Below are 25,637 nucleotides of genomic sequence, written 5' to 3'. Positions count from 1 at the left end.
ATGGCTCTGGCTGTCCTCTTGGCAGCAGTCCTGGGACTTCTTATTGTCAAGGCTGTTTTGTTTCAGCTGAGAAACCCGGACTCCCCTCCTTGCATCAGGAGCTGGATCCCTTGGTTTGGAGCTGCATTTCAGTTTGGGAAAGCTCCTCTGGAGTTTATAGAGCAAGCCAGAAGCAAGGTAATGGCCGTGGCGTGCCTGCGAGGGGGGTGTGCTCAGGGTAGCTGCCTGCGAGGGGAAAGGCGAGGAGAAACTTCTGCGCTGTTTGCCCCTTTCCTGTCACATTTTGTCACGTCAGAAGTGTTTAGCTGGTGAAAGACCGGCTTTGCACCAGTAGCGTTGTGAAGCTGTGGATCTGATCCAGGCATGATCTCTGTGCTGTCATCATCCCGTTTGGACCCAGCACCTCTGCTCTTTTGCTTTTGCAGTCGGGCTAAATGTTAATCTCGGTTTCAGATGATGTGGAAAGCCCTGTGCCAGGTGCCGGGACCAGAAGACTAATTATTTGCATGCCTAAAGTTAGGTGGGATTTTTGAGTACCAGCTGTTGTCCCTCAGCGTTCAAGAGAGACACAGGCATGCTTGGCAGGCAACTTTTTCCATCTTAAAAAAATTACCAAAGGTGGCTGTGAAGATTTACCCCTGGACATGCCTTCCTTTCTCTATGTCTGTGTGATAGAGAGCACCTAAATGAGTAATTTAGATTAGGTGCTTAATTTCTAGGCAGCTAATACTGACATAAAGCCCCATTTGCCATTGTCATTCAGTGATGATACCACCTGCTACTGCAATATCGTCAGGCAATAGCCTCAGGTGTTGGATACTGAAGGACTGCACAGCCCACTACTTGCAGAAACTAACTAAAAGTGAAAACACTGTAACATCCTGAAATCTGAAAAAAAATAATAATAGATGTTTAAAACTTGCTTTCTCATTTTGAACTATTAGATTCCGTATTTGTAAGTACCTCTTTGCAGGCTTGGTTTTTATAAACTTGTGGTGTTAAATGAAAGCAGAGGGTCAAGTATAATCAGCTGAAGTGTGAGGTGCAAGAACCTCAAGAGCTGTCAGTCTTGTATTAAAGCACCTTGGGTGCACCACAGAGTAAGCTCACGTGTATGATCTGGAGTTCCTTGGCTTGTTTGAGCTGAACAGGCCAGTTTTAACCTTCTATTACTGTGTCTTTCCTGTATCTTTCATCTGTGCATATCATGATCAGTTATTTGTATGTTTGTCTTAGGGCAGAAATGTAGGACTGGAAGAAAACTCATTCCAGTCCAGTCTCCTACTATTTCAGGAACAATGCCATATAATCCCTTAAATAAACTGATCAAGCCTCATATAAGAAAAACAATCATAATGTTTATTTCAATCTTCTCATACAAAGCTGTTAGAGAAGCTCCTTGTTCTGTTGAAAACACATCCTTGTGGCAACCAGATTAAAGCAGCCTGCCAAACTGTCCCTTCCAGTGCAACCCCTTTTGGGGACAGATGTTGCACCATGATTTAAGCTTACTTCAGTTGCCTTTTTCCCCAGGAAGCTTTTAGCAAGTTCTCTTAGACAAAATTTTAAAACAAACCTTTATGGGGGTTTGTTCACAGATTGAATGAGCAAAACTTTTACATATTAAAGAATGTATTGAAGTAGAAATGCAAACTCAGTGGCTCCCAGTCCATTCATTTGGATGTTCTTTTCCCTGGAGACCCTTTAGGCTGCTGGTGGTGCTATGGCAGCTGCTGACACATCTGAACACACTAGAAACACCTGAAGGACTTTATAAACCCCAGGTTTTGTTGGGACAAAAACCAGAAAAAGAGATATTTTCAATGGGAGAAAACCCGTTGAAAAGCAAAGCAGAAAAATAAGGCTTTCTTAAATATCTCCCCTTTACTGTGTGTTTGCAGATAGGACCTTTCCTTTGACTTTTTTCTTAGCCCAGCAACTCAGCATCCTGGTAATTTGTGACCTCCCTGGGTGCCTCCAGGGACAAGAGGGCCTTCTCCATCACAGGCACGATCGTCCAGCAGTCTCCCTGTCCCTGGGCAGGGCTATTCTCTTGTTCTCCCGTTCCTGTCCTTGAACACCCCAGGCACATCCCTCTCCCTTGCCACCTCCCACACCGGCACGACATGCTGAGGCCAGGAGAGAGAAGCCTTCTCCTGCCTGCTCCTTTTTGAAGGAGTAGGCACTGTAGCATAGTGCAGCCAAATAAAACAGGTGCTGCTGCCAAAGAGGTTGTTAACAGGCATTACATAGAAGTGTTGCAAAATACTTCTGCAATAATGCCAAGCTCCTTCATATTGCCAGAACAGGGGTAAATGTCCATAGTATGAGCAAGCTCTCCTCTTAAAAGTTAGTGTAGAAACAGGCTCTAGGCAGTGTGAAACCTCTCCAGCTCCATAGGGTCATTACCTTCAGGGAGGACTTTCGCAGTTAGAAATTTCCTCCCCTGGTTTAATTCTTCATTCTGTCAAAGTGACACTCATTTATTTTTCTTTCTTAAAGAGTTAGCTTTCTTATTATTGTCCCTTTTGTGTATATCCCTTGCTGCTTTTTCTCTCAACCCCTGGAGCAACACACCTGACTTCCATTGCTTCCAACCCACACTTTGCCTGAAATTTGCTGCTTCTGTTTTCCACCTACAGAAGATGATGTGGGCGGGAAGAATCGTCTGGCTTTCCCCTCGTATCATTAGTGTGTCTAAGAAAAGAAAGATCCCCTGCCCTAATGAAATATTTAATCTCTGGTCTAAAAAAAGATGCCACCTCTTCCTCCTAAAGCTGCCTAGTTAGTTACAGCAGTGTTGCAGGTGGTCTGGGATGAGCAGGGTGGGTAACCAGAGCCACCATGCAACGTCAAATACTGGATTCAAAGGATGTTGCTCCTCACTTTGCCTGATAAACATGGTAAGAGTTAATAAGGAATTTCAAATGCTTCTTATCAGTTTGCTAATGAAGCTCACAAGAAAAGTTCAGTTAAACCCATGAGATTGTTCTGCACTCTCATACAGACCTGTGGATCCATACGTCGCTCTCAGCATGTTGATTGCGTTCAGGACATGGTGCCATATCTCAGGACTCGGCTAGATGCCTCTCAGTCTTATTCTCGGTGTGTGGTTGCGTGAGGGATGGCTCGCTGGCTTACGTGCCACGGGACATGCATCCTGCATGAGGTTTGGTAGAAGGGAAATGGAATGGAGAAGAGGACAAGGCTTCTGGTGGAGAATTTCCAAAGACAGCGTCCACAGTCAAGTCTCTAATGGTCTGCAACCCTGGTCTCACACACAGAAGATCAAAATTCTAAAGTCCCTGAGATAAAGAACATGGCATTTAACCCATGTGCATGTGCATGCCAAGGGAGAGAGCCGGCCCAGCGTGAGTCGTAACAACTGCAGCTGTCTCAGCCAAGAGTGGTTGCTCCCTGCCTGGCAGCGCCCCTGGGAAAAATAGCTGTTTCCCTGATTTCCTTCCTTTGGGATTTTGGAGAACATCCTTCTGAAGTTTTTATTTCTCTGCAGTGTTGCTTTCACGTAGGCTCAGCTCTGCCTCTCATCGTGGCGTTGCTGTTTTGTGCGGTGTTTCCCAGTCTGTGGACAAAACAGAGCTTTCACGAGTGAAAGCAGCTTCATAGGCCCTAAATCCTAAGAGGATTTTTATTGTGCTTTCTGTATCTCTGTATGTCATCAGGTGTCCTTAAACACTCTTTCAGATGGCAGCAAACTGGAACACAGTGTTGGCAGGTGATGCCTACGCTTTGCTGGTACCTGCCCATAACACAACATGGTAAATGCAGAACTGCTTGGCAGCTTATTCCAGCAGCTGATTTTATTGCATTAGAACATCAGCTTAATTATACTGCGACAAATGGAAAGTGTCTATTCAGGTGTCTGTCTCAAACAGCAGCGATTAGTGGATGCTCAGTACCAGGGTGTGAGGAGCACACCCAGATAAGAGTATGCTGCCTTCTGCTTTTTCTTCCCAGCTTCTGGTCATGAATAATACAGAAACTTTCTGGCCTGAAATTTGCATCCAGATGATCTGACTATGATAACCCAATCTCTTTTGTTACTCTGTGTATAATTTTGGCTTCACAGCATCCCACAGCAATGAATCCATAATTTAACTGTGAGTCATATGAAGAATGTATTCTGTCTGGTTTTAAACGAGCTGCCTTTTAGTAGGTGCCCGTGACCTTTGACATTATGAGAAACTGGGAATAATTATTCTCTTTTCACCTTTCCTGGGATCTAAGTCCACTTAGTCTCCTTTCATTGAAACTGTCGTTCATGCTTGCTGTGCATCCCTTTGCCTTTCCTAGCTCAGTATACCCTGCTGAGGTGGAAGGGTCAGAGACACACAGTGAGTTGAAGGTGTGGGCACAGGATGGGTTTAGATGTTTGCTCTCCTTTCTCTGCTCCTTTCCTAGCAAGATGAGAGCTCTAAATTAATGACTAGCACTCGTATAATAGATCTTAGAGTAATTTCAGAATATGATTCTTTTAGGCCTTCTTCTTCTGTGATGTTTCTAGGTTTCCTCATAGTTTAGACTCCTAAATGAGTCCAGATCATGAGTAAACTTTTAATTCCTTCTTCTAAGGAATGAATTAGGAATATGTTTAAGGCCATACACACTTATGTCTTCCTAAAAGCTATATTGGGCTCTTCTTCAGCCTGGGGCTTCCCAGGTCCTTCTTCAGGAGCCTTTTAGAAAGGCACCATGTGTTTGCCTGCCCATCCTCCTGTTGCTGGCGGTGATTTCACAGACCACGGTAGGTTGTTCTGCAGCTTCATATTTTAATCCCTCTGGGGTTTTGAAATATTTATCACCGATTTACCTACCACATGTTGAAGTCTATTCTACTTAATGCTTCCTTTGAAACAAGGTCTCAGTCCGTTACTCGCAGTGAAAGACTCCAGGGTGGGATTTGCCTTAAACTGATGTAATTGCTAATTTAGATTGCTTCCCCACCGGGTTTCTTTACTCTTTGAGCATTTATCAGGCCCAGCAACATACTGGGAGACTTCCTGTATCTGGTATGTTTGGAAAAGTCTTTATTATTTGGAACAGGGATTGCCATTAGCAGTTTAATCCTTAAACCTTTTTTAGTATTTTGATTTTACATTTAATAATTTATCCAATATAATATTTATTTGTAATTTCCTGTTTGGACACAGAATTCTGCTTTCTGAAAGATGTCTTTGAATATCCACCATCACTGCTGTTCAATGAAGCTGGCTTGTTCTGGAGGTCCGTTATGGAGCTTTATTTTATTTCCTTTTTTTTTTTTTTTTTTTAAATATTGGTTTAATTTTAATTATTGTGAATAGATTGCAGGAGTTTGGTGAGATTCAAAGCCAAACTGTGTAGTTGTTTACAGGTGAACACGATGGCCAAGCTTTCCCGATGGCCAGTGGACATGCAGTCAGCCCTGTCAGTGAGGCTAAGGGTAGTGCAGCTTACCTTACACAGAGGTGTGCAGCAGCTGGTCAGATGAATCAGTTTTTAGGCTCCCCTGACTGCACAGACTCAATCTCTATTCTCTATCAGGGCAGCTTAGACATCTTGCTCACATGTAATCATCTAAAATAAAGTGTTCCAATCTTTAATTGAGTGCGACCTTAATTGAATAATTAAGTTTTATTGCAGTTGCTGTTGGTTCAGGTTTAATTTTATTTTGAACTTAGTTTTAAGTACATTTTAATCTTAATTCAAAGTCTTAAACAATTCTAATTTAAAAACAAACGTGGTACAAATTCACTGATTTTTACCCAGCCTGATGATGAGGACCTGCTGTTATCCATAAAAAAGCAACCTTAGCAATTTAGTTATTATTAAAACAGTATTTTATTTATTATCACCCAGAGAGTTTAAACAGTCATTCTTTAGTAATTTACACCTGAAGGACACAATCAAAATTCAATTGATGTCATGAGGAATCTTTTCCTTGGCTTCAAAGAGCTTTTGATGAAGCAGGCTTTACAATGCAGTCACAGGCAACAAAATAAATGGTCAAAGTCAGTGGTATAAACCATGTGCGCAAGGTGGGCTCGAGGCTTTTCAGTACTCCAAACAGATCAACAGAAAACTCTTCTCACCCTTGTCAGCAGTGTAACCTGGAAAAGAAAATCAAGTTCCATGATGTGTGTAGAGACTTCATGAAAACCCTGAACATTTCCATATGTACAGTAACTTTGCCAAAAGAAAGTGGTGCTCATATAAATGTAAATGCCGGGCTTCTGATTTCCAAGGCTTTTGCAGAAATTGCCTTGACTAAGCCAAAGATGCTTCATTTCCTAATTTTCATTTTTTTAAGCCTAAATCTGACAGCCAGTAGGTAGTGCATATGTGTTTGCTACTTTACCTACAAATATCAGTGATCTTTTTCATACAGAAGTGAAGCCCTATTGCTGAAAGTTTGGAGAGGGCTCTAGGATAATAGATTAAGGGAAAATGAAAGAATGATTTATGGAATCAAAACCTTTCCCTGAATATAAATCTCAACAAACTCTCTCTCTTCTGCTCAAAGCTTGTTAGCTATTTTCTTTAGCTATTAATCTTTAAACACCCATGCAAGAAAGAAATCATTGGTATCAGCAGAACCTATAAACTGGGGGTGGGGGTGGGGGGTGGGAGGAACAACATAAAAAAACCCCACCTGAAACAGATGCAGAAGTGGGAGGTTTTGTTAAAAAAATGTTAATTGGAGTAAGTAGGGTTATGAATTTTTACAATGCAGGTACTTTGCTATGGCAGTGGGTAATCCATCACTCGGGTTCTTTAAATCCAGGTAGGTTGTACTGTTTGAACTGTAATGTCATTCAAATATAAAATTTTACTATCAGAAAAGGAAACTCTTTTACTCTGCAGGAGGTCAGGCAGGCACATATGGTGTTCCCCTCTGGTCTGTAAGTCTACAGATTTTGGTCTGATTCATGCTCGTCTTTGTGTACCTCTGAACCAAGGTGCACAGAGAGCAGGAAGGACCAAGTCCTCCCTCCTGACCCCTCAGCAGCACTGATGTCCTCTTGGGGCTTCTGCCAAACGCGTTAACAATGCAGTAATGTGAAATCTTTGTTTGTTCCAGCATGGCCCTGTATTCACAATATTTGCTCTGGGAAAACGGTTTACTTTTGTGACTGAGGAAGAAGGCACTGAAGCATTTTTTAAATCAAAAGACTTAAATTTTGAACAGGCAGTACAACAAGCTGTCGAGAACACAGGTAAATGAGACCTAGCTCTTTTTTAATGGGAATCAAATCTAGTTACCCAGGAACATTAAACCCCAATCCAAAGCTCATTGCCTTTTTGAACATGCCTTAAACGCTTATCTTAACCCATGACCATGCTATAAAATAAAGGTGAAATTAAATTCCTTCGTGGGGATCCAGCACTATAAGCCTGCAGGGTGATTTGGACTCAGTCTCAAGGGATCAAAGGTTTCTCATCCAGAGACTGTTACTACTTTTATCATCAAGGAATCCCAGTTTGAGATCAGGTCCTTTTCTGTGGCTAGACACTACACCTCTGTGTACCAGGTTTGGAGCAATAGTATGTTGTCCTATCACTTAGTTTGAAGACCATCTTGTAGCAATAATTAGTTGTAACCCTGCAGTACAACAGTCATTAGAAAGTGATGAGGTATATGTGCCATCCACAATGGCGTGCTCCATCAGCTCGTGCCTATATCCATGTGAATTTATGCAGATAGGAATTCTTTGAGTAGTTTGGCGATTTTGGACTGTGGAATGGGAGAGAAGCAACTTGCCAGAGAGATTAAATCACAGAATCCCTGTGGCTGGAAGGCACTGATGGAGTCCACCTAGTCCACGCCCCTGCTTGGAGCAATGTCAGTGACAGCAGGTTGCTCAGGGCTGTGCCCAGTTGGATTTTGAGGATCTCCAAGAATGGAGACTCCTCAACCTCTCTGGGCAAACTGTTCCTGTATTGGACCATCCTCACAATAAAAACATTCCTATGTCTCAATGGAATCTCCGCCGTTGCCATTTGTGCCTTTTGCCTCCTGCTCTCATCTCCTTTATCACCAGACGTTTACCCACACTGATAAGTTTCCCCCGAGCCTTCTCTTCTCCAGGTGGAACAGTCTCAGCTTTCTCAGCCTCTCACGGTCTGACTGAGAGGATGTACTACTATAGCATGAAGACCCAAACTTTTTTTTTCTTGAATTAATTTATTTTTCATTTTAGTCAGTTCTGTGGAGCACATGCACGCCTCTGTACATCCATACTGATGCCGGGTGGAAATCTCTGGATTGTCGATTTTGGCACTGAAGCTTCATGAGGCAGGAAGATGTTACACAGACTGGTAGAAGCAGAGGGCTTACCAAAATCTTTACAGGGTTAGACAGAAGCTTTCTGGGAATTTCACTCTAGGAAAATGAGGGTTAAAGCATTCAAATTAGAGTCACAAGTTATGTGTAAAAAATTTCACTCTACCCTTCAGTGAAAATCTATTTTGCCTACTTTCCAAAACGTTTTTTGTTTCTTTTTGTATTTAGTTTCTGTCCCGGCAGAAGCATTTTATCAGAACCACGGTAATCTCTACAGCATGATGAAAGGAAAAATGGGTCCCTCCAATCTGCACATGTTCACGGGCACTTTGTGTAAGGAACTACATGAGCACATGGCACATCTGGGCACAGGGGGCACAGGCGACCTCAATGACCTGGTCAGGTAAGGGATCTCTGCAAGCCCGTCTCTAATGCATGACTATCCTCTACGGCAGCAGAGATGTTTCTGTAAAGCAGGTGGAGCTTGATTGTAGAGGAATTATAGAGGAATGAAGCTGGGTTAATTAACACTGATAACATACAGCTGTGGGCTGGCTTCAGGGGCGGTGGGTTGGCTGATGTGGATAATGTGCAGCTGTGGCTGGTTCCTGCTAAGTAGTGAAATAGCTCTAAGGGGTAGGAACGAGAAGGACTGTATGAGGAGTTGTTCTGGATTAAGTGAGACCTGGAAGAGGGAGAAGCAGGGAGCCTGGATGAGGAGAGGCTGGCTGGGAAAGGAGCCTAGAAAAGGAAGAATCCAGACACAGCAGAGGTGAAGAGCAGGTGGACTGGCTTGAAGAGGATGGAGAAACAGCATGAACGGTAGATGAACTTTTGAAACCTTGTGGGGGGTGGGTGGCTGGCTGTGCCAGGGCAAGGTGTGGGAGCTACTCATTGCAGTCAACCTGGTATGGGGTGGTAAAAGCCTTGTTGCAGCCGGCAAATTTGGATAGTGCTGTGACACTTGATCATCTGAATTACCTGTTTGGAAATAAAAAGAAAACACAGCATCTTCCAGCAAACCCTGTTTCCCAAAAGATGGGATAAAAGCCTCATGTTTATAAAGAATTTATGAACGCACAAAATGCTTGATCTTCAGCAGGATGAAAACCTTGCCTGCATGTTTTGGGGCAAGCTTAGCCCAAAACTTAAGACCTCTGCAACTGATTTTGCTGCCAGAACTTCATCCTTCATGCAGAAAAAATACCTTTACTAGCAATTTCACGTGACAAGAGCTTTTAACTCCTTCCTGATTGTCTGGGACAATGTCTATTTCTTACCTGTCAGGACTACAAGCAGAATATTGCCTTTGGCTTGGACCTGTTTCTAACGTCTCACATACAGGTTGTCTTTTGCTTGCTTCTTCTGCATAATGCAACTAAGATACAGCTTTTTACTGCAGCTAAAACACTGAGCATCTGTCACTTCAACTACTGCAGTTTGGATTAGCTGGGGAAAAACTTCGGGGAACGGGGCTTTGAAACCTCCCAGCCCTCATCCCAGTGGTCTCAATAATGGGGTGCCAGCCCCCACATCCCATGGTGTTCCCCAACCTGTCTTCTGAGATCAAAGTCACATTTGCTTCTTGTGGAAAAAATGGACAGTCATCAAATCAGTAGCGTGGTGCACCACTGCCTGGTACGATAATACTGGCTCACATTTTCTCGTTATTCCCGTATCAGAATCCATCTGTGGTCTTTCACCTGGGCTCAAGTTTCCGAGGGCAGGAGTGGACCTGGTGTTCTGTATTGGCACCAGCACAGACCGTGGTCCACAATGAGTCAGTGGTGCTGTGGGCATACAAGTCCTACATGGGGCATCCCATCCTTCTGCATCCTTGATGCAGCCCTGGGGACAGGGTGCTCTTCCCACTGCCATGGCTGTCATGGCATCCAAGTCAGCTGTTATTTGTTTAATTTCTTTTTTTTAAATGGTCATATGCTAGATGATAAACTACACTATGCATAAAAGTCATCCACAGTAAATTGGGTGTGTGTGTGTGACCTGTTCTTACAGTTTTGCCAAACAAGGCAGGTTAAAAGAAGTGGAATGCTATGTTCTGGATAACTGTTATGTAGCTGCCTCAAAATTAAATCCACAAAGCCAGCAGGTGGCTCCAGCTTCCTTATGATATGTAGAAAAGCAAGAAAGTGAAAGAACTATTGCCCAAAATAAACGTACAGAAGCAGTAACTGGAACCCAGCAAAGACTGCATAAGGGTTTCTCAGAGCTCAAGAGTACAGGCAAAGTGGTCTAAGAAAGGAGCTCAGAGTCTGCAGGACAACAGAGGCGCAAACAGGGAAGGGCTGAGACAAAAACAAAACATAAGAGCATTGTTCTGTCCACGAAAGCTGTAGCCCAAAGAAGGATTTCCCAGGGTGTTTGGTGGCAGAAGGGTTTGTGCAATGCCCCCAAGGTCCTCGTGGGATAACCTGAAATAAGAGATACTGAGGAGAAGGGGACCTCAGTGTGCCAGAGCCTTTCTCCTCAAGTGACCAAACGCTAAGTGATAAAGTTCAGCCACATGCAGAAAACTAGTCTGAGGTCTGTGCATCTCCCAGCCTCTGCTTAAAATCTGTGATAAGGGTGTGAGTGAGATATGAGCCTTGGGCCAGCCCCTCCGTATTGGCATGGCGCTTGAGTCCCGCAGTTTTGCTGTTGGTAATTCAACGTGCTGTGTTCTGCCCTAAAACTGCTGCTGCAGCTTCCCTATGGCCTGTAAGTCACGGGGATCTTGTCCTTGCAGGCACGTCATGTATCCAGCGGTGGTGAACACTTTGTTTGGAAAAGGCATCTGCCCAACAAGTCAGAGTGAAATCAAGGAGTTTGAAGAACATTTTCAGAAGTACGATGAGGACTTTGAATACGCTTCTCAGATGCCTGAGTGCTTCCTGAGGTAACGGAGCAGAGATGATGCTCGTCGTGTACCCATTAGAGGCATTATGCTTGCTGGAATATCAGCCATGGGAGACATTTCCCCCGGAGGATGATGTACTGTCTTTATTGATGGTGTGTCCTTGGGTCAGGCAGGTTTTCAGCTAGATGCTTCAAAAAAGTTCTGACCTTGTCTCATGCATTTTCCTGGCACAAAGCAGAAACAGCTTTGTTCAGATGGGCAGGGTCCACCTGTCAGGGAGCAGCAGAACTGGGAAATGGGAAAGGCCTGAGCCTAAATGTGAGTCACGAGCTGAAGGGATCCCCAACGGGGCATCTCTCTGCTCTGTCACACACCTTAGCTGTTTTCCAGCAGACTGATCCCAGGTTATGTGGCTGTACTGTCACAGACTTGACCTTGGATAGAGGCAACTAAACCCTGAGGAAGGGAAGGAAGCGCATGCAGAGCCTATCCGTGCTCTCGGGGCCATGGTAGTGCTGTAAGCACCTCAAAATAGCCTTCAAAAAGAATTAAGTATGCTCTAAAACTGTGGCCTTGATTTTCTTAGGGAGAATAATTTTTTAAATGGTAGGCCAATCTCTCCAAAGCCACAATGAAAACCTGTAGTGAAATGGATATGAAAATCTAGGAGTCTGCAGTCACAGGTCCTGGATGCAAAATGAAGTCTGGCCAAGGTGAAGGTCTTGGACATGCTGTTCCTCGTGTCAACACTACTGTCAGTCAGACTGACACTTGAGTATTCATCAACTGACTGCTGCCCCAGGGCTTTTGGAAAAAAACCGAAGAGCCCTTCTCATGGAAAAGGAACTTTTGTTTGTGTTGCCTCATTTAAGTACTTCTTGTTGATTGCTTTTCTTTACAGGAACTGGTCTAAATCCAAAAAATGGCTTCTAAATTTATTTGAGAAAGTAGTGTCAGATGCTGAAAGGACCAACCCTTCAGAGACCACATCCAAGGTAAACATCTGAGGCTATGAAATAAGATGACTTCCTTGTATATATTCTGACTGAAGTGACAGAGGGCAGGAATTATTTCAGTACTGGAAGAAATAAGCCAAATATGTCAGCTTTTATAGCTATACCTTAATTGTCCAGTATTGCTGTCACCTACATTAGGACAGACTCATAAATTTGGGTCTCTTACTCCTCAGTTTAGTTTATTTTCTACAATTCTGAGAACCGACATCTTCCTCTAGGGAACTTTAAGCCAAGGGTTCAGAGCTACGACCCATCACAAGCTTCCAGTATCGCAGTTGAAAGAGGTGAGAGAAAGACCTCTTCAGTTGTTTCCCTGAGGGCACAGTGCTGTGAAATTTCAAAACCATACATGTACTATTTTTAAACCCTGGTGTAGAGTGAGTAGATCCTCCAGCAGCCAGACTAGTAGAAAATAGCAGATTACTGGATTGGAAGCCAAGTACCCTAAATATTGATTGTGTCAAAGCTGTGATAAGTTGTCCCCTGGTTATTTTCCTTAGCTATGGCAGGAATTCTGTCTATACGGCTGACAAATGCGACAGCAGTCTGGCCTGGGAATTTTGATCTACCAAATGCTTATAGAACAGATCACTAAACAAACCAGGTTTTGTTTAGACTTTAAAAGCTTTACATACCAATATAATTTCTTTCATAAAGTAAACCAGAATAGTGGAAAGAAAGAGAGGGCTGGAGAGGGGATGGTGGGAGGTAAGAAGGTGCAGGAACTAGGAGGCATGAACCCAGTGCCTTAGATTGGGTGGGAATTTGGAAATAGAAGTAGTCATTTTTTTTTTTTCAAGGTCAGTTTTTTTCCTCTCTTAAAAAGCAGACAGGAAGCTTTGCCTTGAATGCATGGTTGCCCTGTATTTAAAGAAATACCATAAACAAAAGCTGATCCCAGAACATCACACAGTTGCTATAGTTTCAAAGAATATCAAGCCATTGAAGTCACTGGTTAGGTCACTAACAAAGCACTTGGAACTAGGGAGTTTGCAGATATATCAGGCCATCTTTTCGTAACAAGCACCTTTTTGGCAGGAACAGAGAGAATATTTCCATTCATTCAGCTGGTTCAGTGCCATTTTCAGGTTCTTTGAAGTAGAGAATTAGAGCAGGAACTGAAAAAGAATAGAGATTTTTCTTCCATGTACAAACAACAATGGGGAGTGAGGGAACCAAATCCCCTAAAAACTGTAAGAAAATGAAATGCAGTGCAAGTGTTCAGTAGGGATTCACGTGGTGCGTTGACTTCTGCCCCCCTGCCTTTGAGTGAGTCTCACTTTCTCTTAACAGCTGTCTTCTCTTTGTGACTGCAAAGAAACCATAATTAACATTACTTCTCTTTGTCTATGTTATATCCTTGAATTCTAGTAAGCCCTACCCTAAACTAGATTGATATATATTTTTGGAAATACACATAATTATCTTTTATTTCTAACAGACACTACTGCATCATCTCCTGGATAACTTGCAAGGAAAACATCTAGCTCCCAATTACGGTGTCCTAATGCTCTGGGCTTCCCAAGCAAATGCTGTCCCTGTAAGTACACCAGCTAGAGGAACACCTCCTCTCCATCCTATTCAAAAGCCTGTATTTTGGAAGAAAAGACTTTGAACCAGAGGTCACACACACAGCATGTATTCCAAAGAAGGGATTATCACGCCCACATGCATCACTACAAATATACCCAGGCTGCAATGTCACAGAAGCAATGACAAGAAAAGCTCTTCCTGTATTTTTCCTAAATTATGATGTCCCTTATCATCATATTGCAGGAACATGTCTAATAGCTATTAAGATCGCAGTCTTAAGCTGTGAAGAGCATTTAACTCTATTTTGAAGCACTGTGGCTGTATAGAGTAGAGACTATTTTAAATAGCCTGGTGTTGCCAATTGTAAAGAATATCAAAAGCGTAATATAGCGTAACTTCATCTGTGTGTAAATCCTTGAGTGAATTTGGCTCTTCTGCTTTGGGGGATCTGCTGTACAAATGCCAGTGTGGCTTTAGGGGAAGAAAAGCAAGTTTGATTCTGCTGCCACTTAAGTTTTGTCTATATTAGAAACAGATTTGATGGACTAATGATACAGATATAAGCATGCTAACAAGACAAATACATCTAACATAGCTTAAGCTGACCAAAGACATTTATAGGAATTTCTCAGATGAAAAATCCGTAGCAGCAAAAACATCCTTTATTTACCATGACTACTAAGCTCTTTCCAGCACAGTTATGTCTGTTACAGATGTGCTTTAGAAAAAAATGGTAGTGAGTTATTTTTATATGTACTCCTAATGGATAGATCTACGGTTTTTACTAAGACTGGATATTACTACATTTTACCCTAAAGGAATTTCATCCATTTCAGTGAAGTTTCTGTGGATTCACGTGCTGGTATGAGTGAGAGGCATGGCCTCCTGTCTGATATCAGGATAACTAACATTCCTTCCACAACCCTATCATTACTTACTTCTGTAATATTCAGCTGTAAATAGACATACAGATATTTTGCTTTCTCAGAATAGTCACAACTACTGTTCTGGTGACTGGAATGATGAAAAGAAGGCCTTTCACCTTCCAAGGGGATTTTTTACCAGTCCATTAGACCCTCTTATCTGAAACAATTCAATTATCCCTCCTCAGCCCATGCAGTGAAGCCACATCGTCCAGGTGCTGTACAAGAAAACTAAGCTACCATATTTGTTTTGCAGAAGGAGGGCTGCATCCACGTGGGGCTGTTTGGGAAATAACAGTAAGAGTTCTCATCCCTCACCAGCACAGATGGCCTGTGACCAGATCTGTGTGCAGGCTGCATCTCCTGCTAGCTCAGCAAGAGGAGGGAGACTCCTGGCAGTGCTGCAAGTCCTTCTGGTTTCATCCTACTTAAGAGGATTTTCTCCTTTCCTAGATTTCTTGATTTTCAACTTCATTGCATAATCAGTTAGTAAATTATTCCTAAAGGGGATATACTACTGCTTGTTTTCCTGTTAATTAAAACTTTTCCTGTCCATTTTAGTGTCACTCTATGACAGTGCCCTGCAAATTATTTAACATAATTTCTGCTAATATTGGTAGGAATTTAGTATTTATTTTTTTCCAGTCATGCAGCTAAATCTAATCACAATGATTTAGTAATTAATTTTAACACCTAGTTATTTGAAATTAAAGAAAGGATTCAGTGTTTCAAAGCTCAAAGCCAAAGCCATATAATGTTTGCTGAAGATAAGTACACAGCAGATGACTAGACATAATCTCCCAGGATCTGAGCCCTTAGATGTGGATTTACCCGGGAAGCACAGCTCACTGTGTGCCCCAACTACAACAGGCACACAAAAATATGCAAATGTTTCCACCTGCCTCTGTGATTTGCTATGAAGATACTGTAATTCTGTTCCATATTCCAGAATTAAAGTACTTTCATCTCTATTTAGATTGCATTTTGGACCCTTGTTTTCATACTCTCTTGTCCTTCCATTTACAAGAAAATCATGGAAGACCTGGCTTCTGTTTTTGGCAAAGCAGGTAATAAATCTAGTCCTGTCTTTCTGGAACCTAGAAATGATTTATTTGTGTTGGCCCAGCACACAGCACACTTGGTTCAATGCTAGGAATAACGAATGTTGCTGCTAAGGATACAAGTGATAGCACAGAGTCCAGCTCTGAGTTCCTTACCCAGCATGTGCTTGACATTTTTAACCAAAACCACTTTTGATGTTAGCAAAAGAAGGTAGAAAAAGGGCCATATGTATTTGTCTCTTTGTCCCACACCTATCATTTAGACCTAGATTTGTATTAACTAGTCTTGTGGGTTTTCCATGCATCTATGACAGGGTCAGACGAGGTTTCCCAATTCAGCTACATTTCATGGTGTGATGTTCACCAGTTACAGCTATTCTGTGGAAAAACAGGCCAGGACCTGTTCTCTCTTGCCTCATCTGAGGGCAGTTTGTCTGGCATGATTCATGCTCCCACGACTGATCTCTTTCCCTCAAAAACCAGTCGTCTACTGGGAGCAGTCACTCACATATGCAGTTCCCTGAACCATGCTCAGACTTTCATGGAAGACTCTTAGTTGACATGGGTCAAACAGTATCGAGGAATGTGTCAATAATTAACCAATAAGGAAAATCACAAACCAGTGCTTAAGCTTTTCTCCTGGCCCTGTTTCATTCACTAGTGTTAACGCAGCCCAGGAGCTCAGCCATGGCTTCTTGTCTTGGTGCCTACAGTCCCAGAGATTTCCATGCAATGTCCTACCAAAGTATTGAAAAAGTCCAAGGACTCTCAACTTGAAAGATGACCTTTGTTTATGCTGTATCTCCACCTACCTCAGAGTTACTAGATTATCTTCAGTGGCTTTCCTTAAATTGTACTGATTTTGGTCCATTTATTTACTTTGAAATATAAAGAAAATTTCTGGGTGTAAGCAAGGTCTTGAAGTCTTGAGGTATTCTGTCAAAAGTTCCAAAGCAAGACATGTCAGCGTGTATCAGAACAGGTATGAAGTCTAGTTTTTACACAGTCATCTTTCTCATGCCACAACAGGTAAAGATCAGCTAGAAGTCTCTGAAGAGGACCTTAAGAAGCTGCCTTTTATTAAATGGTGCACTTTGGAAGCCATACGGCTGAGGTCTCCAGGTGCAATCACCAAGAAAGTAGTAAACCCAATAAGAATTCAGGTGAGGTTTGTTCGGTTTTTTCCCCCCAAAAGGAAGCTGTATGATTTGTCTAGAAAGGAATCTCCCAACAGATCTGGATAAAATTAAATAGTAGAGGTGTTCCACAGTCTCACATAACTGTTTAATAGAATTATTCATCATCACTAATTTAACAGTGGTTTTGCTTCTCTTGCTCAGTCTTTGTTTTTAATTTTGAATTGATTTTAGATTGTATTGAATTGAGCTGGAGATACTGTGCTGATGGTATATGAAGTAGTAATCAGACACAGCAAGTATAGTAGAAAGGACCACGATTTAGTGACTGATAAAACTTCTTTTCTGTTCGTCCTCTTCACTGCCACTCAGAATGGAATGCCAGCATTCAGAAGTCGGACTAATAAATGTTTGGGAGAAAAACACTATCTTACAGAATCAGCACTCATGCCTATTTCATACTAAAGTCCCATAAAGGTTTACTGACATATGAGACTTTCTATGAATTTGTTTGCACTGTAGGAAGTGTTTAACAAAAGATTTAGAAAAAAGTACCAGCTCACATGGTACATCAAGAAACAGGAGAGACAGAAATCATGTTTCTGTTATTTCAATACCTAAAAAAACAAATTAGAACAAAAATAGTCTTTCCATCTTCTCCACTGTTTATGACTTTTTTTATGGGAAAAAAATGGCAACAGTAAGAAGCAGCTTCAAACATGTAATATGCCCATAGCGGCTTTACCACATTCACTTGTCCTCTGTTAGGATCTTCTGCTGATGGAATAGAAGTATTAAGGAAAGACTGTGAGTTGAATCTGTGATTTTTCTGTTTTCTTAGAGTTTTTTTCTCCTTTTCAGAATTTCACCATCCCTGCAGGTGACATGCTGATGTTGTCACCGTATTGGTTGCACAGAAATCCAAAATATTTTCCTGACCCAGAAATGTTCAAACCTGTAAGTTGTCACTCTTAGTGTGAGTATTTTGCTGTCTTTTCTCCTCTTCACTCATTTCACAACAAAAGCACACAGACAAATTGGCTTAAAGTTGGTTTGGGGGATGGTGGTATATACATAGAACATGCACAAAAAGAGGAGCCTGTAGGAATAAGCAAGACTTTAAAGTTCAGTTATATGTTGCAAATAATATGGTAATACTTTATGTCACTTTGATCTTGATTCAAAGCTCATCATGGAAAGATCCCCCTGATTGAACCCATCTTGCCTGACTAACCTGATCTCCTTCTATGACAAGGTCACCAACTTAGTGGATGAGGGAAAAGCTGTGGATGTCATCAACCTGGATGTTAGTAAAGCTTTTGACATGATTGCTCACAGCATTGTCCTGGAGAAACCGGCTGCTCATGTCTTGGAATGGGCATACTTTACGCTGGGTTAAAAGCTGGCTGGCTGGCCGGGCCCAGAGAGAGGTGGTGGATGGAGTTACATCCAGCTGGCGACCGGTCACAGGCGGTGTTCCCCAGGGCGCAGCGCTGGGGCCAGTTCTGTTTAATATCTTTATCGATGATCTGGACGAGGGGACTGAGTGCACCCTCAGTCAGGTTGCAGATGGCACCAAGTTGGGGGGGGAGTGTTAATCTTCTTGAAGGCAGGAGGCTCTGCAGAGGGGTCTGGACCGATGGGCCGAGGCCAATGGCACGAGGTTCGACCAGGCTCAGTGCCGGGTCCTGCCCCTGGGTCACAGCAACCCCAGGCAGCGCTACAGGCTGGGGGCAGGGGGCTGGGAAGGTGCCTGGTGGGAAAGGGCCTGGGGGTGCTGGTCAGCAGGCGGCTGGGCATGAGCCAGCTGTGTGCCCAGGTGGCCCAGGTGGCCATCAGCATCCTGGCTGGTATGCGAAAGAGTGTGGCCATCAGGAGCAGGGCAGTGCCCGTCCCCCTGCGCTGGGCACCGGTGAGGCCGCCCCTGGACCCCTGTGTTCAGCTTTGGGCCCCTCACTGCAGGGGGACGTGGAGGGGCTGGAGCGTGTCCAGAGCCGGGCAGGGGGCTGGGGCAGGGGCTGGGGCACAGGGCTGATGAGGAGCGGCTGAGGGACCTGGGGGGGTTCAGCCTGGGGAAGAGGAGGCTCAGGGGGGACCTGATCGCTCTCTACAGCTGCCTGAGAGGGGGTTGTAGGCTGGTGGGGGGTCGGTCTATTCTCCCAGGTAACAAGTGACAGGACAAGAGGCTGTTTCATCAGGTTGTGTCGAGGGAGGTTTAGATTGGAGATTAGGAAAATGTCTTCACCGAAAGGGTTGTCAAGTATTGGAACAGGCTGCCCAGGGAAGTGGTTAAGTCACCATCCCTGGAGGTATTTAAGACATGTAGATGTGCTACTTGGGGACACAGTTTAGTGGTGGACTCAGCTGTGTTAGTTTAACAGTTGGACTCCATGATCTTACAGGTCTTTTCCAGCCTAACCAATTCTATGATGCTATGATTCCAAGTACTTTCCTCTTCCTCTCATTTGTTTGTATAGCTCATCTCCATGTATTTACCTAGGTTCGCTGGTCTTTCCAGTCAGATGATTTCTTGTAGATATTAGCTCTGCTAATTCAGTAGTTCATCTAGAGTTTCTTGATTATTATTACACTCCAGGTGGCCGCGTGGGCAGGCTTGTAAACTGCTCTTTTTAGCACCAGCTGATATGGAACAGTTTGTCTTTTTTATAGAAATGCATTAAGGAGTAATTTAAACAAAATTTCCCTTCTAGCAAACTCTTCACCAATTTAAAATCCCTTATAACAATTCCTGCCTGTCTGAAATCCGAAGCAGAAACCCTGATGCATTACCCTCTAGTTACATAATTCTTAAAAAAACAAGCTAGTTTGTTTTTTAGAAATTTACATTTCTTCCATGAGGAATAGGGCATTGCCATTCCAAATGTATCACCTTGCTTCAGCACCGCTGAGATTTTTTTCTTGCTTTTATTGGATTTTGATGTTAATAGGTTTCCTCTTCAGAAAACAGCCATAGCTGAACCGCCCCCCCCCAAAAAAAAAAACCAAAAAACAAAAAACCCAAACAAACAAACAAACAAACAAAAAAACCAAACCACCCACAAGATTACACCTCTAAGACAGCTTCATCAGACCAGGTAGCCACCATAAACTTGACAGGGCTTTAGTTGAAGGCCTTGGTAGAGCTGCACTGAGTTTCTGGAAGCTGGTATAGTTTGTCACTCAGCATTCAAGAGATTTACTTCTGTCAGTGTCACCCACACAAACTTTAGCCCATATTGCTTTATTCCTTGTGTTGTTCCCTTTCTCTTAAAGCAGCTCAGGATGGAGCAAGGAGCCCTCAGGGTACAGACAGGCTGGTTTTGTTGGGAAATAGTTCTTTTTCTCACACACCGGCTTGCACCTGAGAATGGGACTCTGCAATCCTTGCGTCTCACCTGTGTTACGGCTCACACACCTTGCGTTTGTCTGTGCACAGCACCTTGGAAATGGCTGCTGAGCAAGATCTGCACGAGCCATCTGTGCACCCTGATACAATTTTGTGGCTGAGGGAAGGTACTGGTTGAACATTTGCTTTGACTGTGCATCTACTTAAAAGGAGATGGTCACATTTTTATAGGCATTTCAATAGCTCAAGATCCAGGATTTAGAAAAAAGGAGGGGGGGGGGTGTACAGGAAGAATGCTTTCAGGGTGATTTTTAAAACCTCTCTAGCACTTTGAGGCACCAAGTATGTTTCAAATGTGACCCTAATTTCTTTTCCTGAGTAGGTGCTGCCTTTTGAATTCAGACTCTTACCACCAACAGGTTGAATGCACAAAAATGGCATCAGTGCAACTTTGTATTGAGGATTAGCTGTCCAAGGTCATTTTTAGCCTGGAGAAATAAAGTTAAGCTTTATTTATATAAGGCTGATTTGGAAAAAAAAGTTTCTTCCCACAGGATCGTTGGAAAGAGGCAAATTTAGAGAAGAATGCTTTCTTGGACAGCTTTGTGGCATTTGGAGGAGGGAAGCATCAGTGTCCAGGAAGGTCAGTGAAACAGCTGGGGTTTATTTATTCCCAAACCCTGCAGAGAACAACTCTCTTGAATGGGGCTCCTCTTACACTTGGAGGTAAAGTGTTTTCACTGCTTTGCTCTTTGTCAGTCCCCTAATGTTCAGTATTATCTGGACCTTCTTTAACTGATTTGAAAGTGGTTTAATTCCTGGAAAAGACAGGTAAAGTCACGATGTAAAAGTAGAATCTGACTCTATTATATCAAAGGATATCTCCCAGGGAGGAAATCAGCCTCACTCTGCTGCTGCTGAGGCATCTTTTCATCTGGGGAGGGTTGTTGCACTTACAAACATGCCAGTTTACAGAGGCGTGGAGGTTGCCATAAACTGGTTCTAAACTAACCTAAAGAACATTTCTCTTGGTGGTCTGAGACACTTTTTCCATCCTCTATGATGTCATCGACATCTTTGCTAATCTTCAAATGTCTTAACTGGCTCCTCTCTGTTTGACTCTTGTCTTTGCATTAAGGCCCACACGATTTCAGAACGGCTTAAATTGCAGATCCTGCCTCTCTTCACTCCTCCAGCAATGCCAGTCTCGATGCTTCCTGCATTCCTTCTGTTGTTTGTTTTCTCTGCTGTCCCTCTTCCTGGAACAAGTCCCAGGGAGCCAGCTGCTCCTCATTTCTGTGTTCAAACATCTCCATGCTCAGTCCTCTGCCTTCAAAACCTGGTCTCCTCTAAGCAGCAAGTAACCAAGAATCCATAAAACTAGTCAATTTAACTCAAGAGTCCCAAGCAGAGCAAGGAATTGAGAGGGTGTCCCAGAGGATCTGCATTCTTGAATCTGCACCCTATAGCAGGCCGGACATGAGTGTCAGATAAAACTTTGTGAAGGCATTAAAGACATAAACAACATGAATAAAAATGCATTCACCATTTAGGCTTGCCAGAGCAAAGTGCTCACTCACTGCTGTACCTCCATGGCTTGTGCCATATTCCTGAGCTAAATATGAGCACAGCCCCTTTCCCGGCAAGGGTGACAGCAGAACTCACAAGAGGCATCTGCAGGTACAGCACAAGCTGCAAAACAATGTTTCTGAAAGCTGCTTGTTTATGTGTACTGACCTATTTCTTTGTTCAGGCTGTTCTCTGGACTCTGCTAATATCTTTAAAATAAGTTTGTCATTAGAAAGAATATCATAACATTTCTACATAGTCAATGGATGGAGAATCTTTTTCTTGCTAACATGAGAAAAAGTCCTATCAAACCCTTTGGCAGTCCACATGGTAACACACACCTTTATGCTTTTCAGCAATAATTCTAAAAGAATAATATGCTGGTTTTGGAAGAAGGGAAATTAAATCAAGGGATCCCAGGTTGCAGATTTCCTTGGTATGACTGAATGAAACAATGATATTTCAAGTTTAAGATGCATTTTCATTTGATTCAGTACTGGGATTTATAAGGGAAATGTCTTAAACATTTAATTTCTCCGTTGCTAACATTCATCATGAAATTATAAGCTAATTTAATCAAATGGAAAACTAGAAAATAACTTATTTGTCAAATATTCCTGCAAACTGATGTGGGAAGAGCTCCCAAAAGTCATTTCTGTGCGATCTTTTTTACCTAAAGGAAAAATGTGATGGTAGCGAAGCTACTTTTGTCTAACCAGGTGACTATTGCCTGTGCTACTGTGCTTATCTTGCATAGCTCTGTCTGTTGTCTCCTATTCTTTGCTGGCATCGTAAACCCTTCAGCACAACGGTCGTGACTTCCTTCTCAGACTCCATTTACTGCAGGACCTCAATCCACAGCTGGGCTCCTGAGTTCCAGCACAACTCCAATATGTAGCAGTGCACTGGGGGCAATATTTCAGAAAGGACATCTTTGTCCAACCCCCTTGTCACTAAATAAAATGGAAAGGCATTAGTGACTCAGAGTTTTTACAGGAAAAACTGCTCTAGGACTCAGTCATGAATATGAAAGACAGGTGGGAACTAAGCTGCAAGAAAGCTCATGGGTTCTGCTCATTACAATGTGCTGTGGGCGAGAAGGACACACTGGGCTCTGCAGTCCTGCCTTTCACTCCTGGGCTGTCCCTCTGGCCACCCTTGGACATGTGTGTATCACCCTTGTGTCTCAGCACCTCTATTTGCAGAGCAGAGCAACAGCAGCAGCCTGTTGGGAAAAGCACTCTGAGATGGCACGGTGGGAAGTGCTGTGCCCGGTTGCTGGTTATATCCGTTGCTGCTCAGACAGATCACAGATGAACACCGCCGCAGGTACAGAGGTGTCAGTGGGCCAGCCTGCATCCCTCTCTGCGTGTGTTTGGAGGACAGCCCTCTGTAAATGCAGCATTTCCACTGTCAGGGCAACCTAGAGGCATTTTGGTGTTTGGTTGCATCATGGTACATCCGTGCCAAACCAGTGAGGATGGCTCAGAGGCAGGAGCTCATGCTGCAGGGCACAGGGCTGCACTGTGCAAACAGCGCAGTGGCTGCAAGGAGCCCACCTTTGCCCGGTGCTGCCAGCATGGCATTTGGGCTAGTAAATCCTGCCTGACCTGAGCTGATTTCCACTGAAATATCCCTGCCCTGCATTCCCCCGAGCCCAAGGTCACCAAAAGCTCCCTATCTCAAGGTAGTTCCAATGGGAAATCACAGAGGTAAGTTGGGTCTGATGCTACACCAAAACAAAGAGGCATCCTCCCATTCTGGAGCACAGGACGGCTCAGTGCGCAGATCTGGATGGCTCTGCAGGAGTCAGCGCGGGGCTCCTGGGGCTTATTAGCTTCCTCTTCACACCTGCCAGGCCAAACCCAGGCTGACACCACGTGCAGTCATGTGGCCTTCTTCCCAGTGAATTCCCCAACAGTTGCTTTACCCAACTTTTCCAGCTTCTTTCAGATAATGGAAAATAACTTGTGTAGAAGAGCAAGGTAGTATCACAATTTTAACTAGGCATTTAAACCATGCCTAACTCTGCAAGTGACTAATCCTATGACCTGGCGTAGGTGCATGCTAGTCCCTAAATGCAGAAGGCTCTTGTACGTATAAACATTAAAAAATAATAGCCTAGAGGAGTTCACCTGCAGTTATTTGAAATCTTCTCGGGACTGAGTAAGAAAGACCTTTCTGAGAGTGTTACAGAAAAAAAAAATCATGCCCTTGGGTCTCATACTGCATTCTAATGCTGACGCATTAAATAATAACTCCCGCTGTCACAGCTACTCTGATGTCATCAGACTCCCAGCTGTATTATATAACTTTATATAGCACAATTAGTCATATAGCCTTTTCTATATTTGACTGTCTTCTCACTCCTATGAAGTTACTTCAAGTCAGCAAGCGTTAGAAGAATGTAAATGTTTACACAGTGGAAAAAACCATAATGATAAGGGGCTGTTTTAAAATAGGGTGTCAGAGGGATACTGTTGGTCTAACGTTTCACTAGAAAGAAGGGACAGCCGCTGCGTTCGTGTTCTTTGCTGAGTAATGCAGAAGCTGAACAAAGCTACAGCATATTTTCCTTCTGACGATAAACTTTCAGGCAGAACTAAAACATGTAATGTAAAATCTGTCAAAGACACCCCGTTTCTTATCTGATGATAAACCATGTGTGATTGTTAGGCTGGACAGCTGATGTTTTCCTCCCTTTTCTTGCAGGTGGTTTGCTATCATGGAAATCCAGTTGTTCGTTGTGCTATTCCTATACAAATATGAATTTGTGCTTTTGGATGCAGTACCAAAGGAGGTAAAAGATCCGTGCATTTATATAGCATTCCACATCTTTATATCCTTCATTCACCACGCTCAGATGAACAACCGTGCTCAACTGTGGTTATGTATAATGAAGCAAAATTTTGAGAGGAGTGTTAATAAAACATGTAATGAATAATTCCATCTTTGTTTTAACTCAGAAAAGCCAGAGTAACTCCAGCAATGTTTGTAGTACTGCACTGTCTATACAAGAAAGCACCTAAAAAGTATTTTGTCTTATCATTACATAAATATTACAAAAGATTTTATTACTGCTTTCTGCTGTTCATAAAAACAATGAATAGGGAACTGGATTAATACTTTAAAGACAGGAAATCGGATGCAGCACTCACGGTGCTCTTCCACTACATATTGAGTGGTGGAAGATAAATGATTAGGGTAAGAATGAAGGAGCAACCATGAAACAGAAAGGTTTTACCATTAAGGGTGAGTGGTGCAGTCTCCACTCTAAGCAGTAACTTCTTCCTCTGTATGCACTGTCTCCTTTCCACTTTCCAAAAATCATTTTTCCTCCCAAACATGCACTGCTGCTAAGTAAGTGTACCTACCTGTCACAACCTAAACATGACACACATACTCTATAGCTAAACTTCCAAGGAGAAAAGGGAGAAGTTTAGAGTGGCAGGGGCTTTGTATGATTGCCCTTTAGGCTGGAAGATGGAAGCTCTGAAAATTTAATTCCTCTCCTTGAAGAACGTGGGAGTTGATCTCAAGTAGTGGTAGGAAGTCCACCCAGAATATGGAAGAAGGTTGTTTCTTCCTGACTGATGGTGTGTTGCTTACACCAGCTCTCACTGGAGTGGATTGTAACTTGAGTCTGCACCCACAGGCTATTATGCTAGCGAAGATAATCAAAATCATTTGAGTTTCTTAAGACCTCATGTGTCTCTGTCAGACTCTGTCAGAGTGGAATAAAAGTAATCCATGAAGGCCCTACTCAATGGCTTCAGCAAAGCCAAGAAATACTCTCGGTATTTAGCTTTGGTTCTTTTAAGACTGAAGCTCCAAGAATATTTTTGTATCTTAATACTAAAGCATGATGATAATTCCATTAACTAACTTAAATGATTCTACTAATTTTCTTGT

General features: G+C 43.0%; 1 protein-coding gene across 2 annotated transcripts in view; it reads left to right on the top strand.

Moving 5' to 3' along the window:
- Positions 1-25,637, top strand: part of CYP39A1 (cytochrome P450 family 39 subfamily A member 1) — a gene marked incomplete at its 5' end in the record, with an annotated part of 27,165 nt that continues 1,528 nt past the window's right edge. Inside the window, 11 exons of one of the 2 annotated variants that reach the window (XM_080388546.1) lie at positions 1-177; positions 7,082-7,217; positions 8,513-8,687; positions 11,031-11,180; positions 12,043-12,136; positions 13,599-13,697; positions 15,590-15,680; positions 16,704-16,837; positions 17,672-17,767; positions 20,711-20,799; positions 24,438-24,525. In XM_080388546.1, coding sequence (XP_080244672.1) covers positions 1-177; positions 7,082-7,217; positions 8,513-8,687; positions 11,031-11,180; positions 12,043-12,136; positions 13,599-13,697; positions 15,590-15,680; positions 16,704-16,837; positions 17,672-17,767; positions 20,711-20,799; positions 24,438-24,525 — 1,329 coding nt within the window. Of the gene's footprint in view, positions 178-7,081; positions 7,218-8,512; positions 8,688-11,030; positions 11,181-12,042; positions 12,137-13,598; positions 13,698-15,589; positions 15,681-16,703; positions 16,838-17,671; positions 17,768-20,710; positions 20,800-24,437; positions 25,636-25,637 lie in introns of those variants that run through there. The other variant, XM_080388545.1, reaches the window with a different exon arrangement.

Source organism: Falco punctatus (genome assembly GCF_963210335.1).
Source record: "Falco punctatus genome assembly, chromosome: 5".
In the NCBI taxonomy this organism is placed as follows: Eukaryota; Metazoa; Chordata; class Aves; order Falconiformes; family Falconidae; genus Falco; species Falco punctatus.
This window is presented reverse-complemented; position numbering and strand designations above follow the sequence as displayed.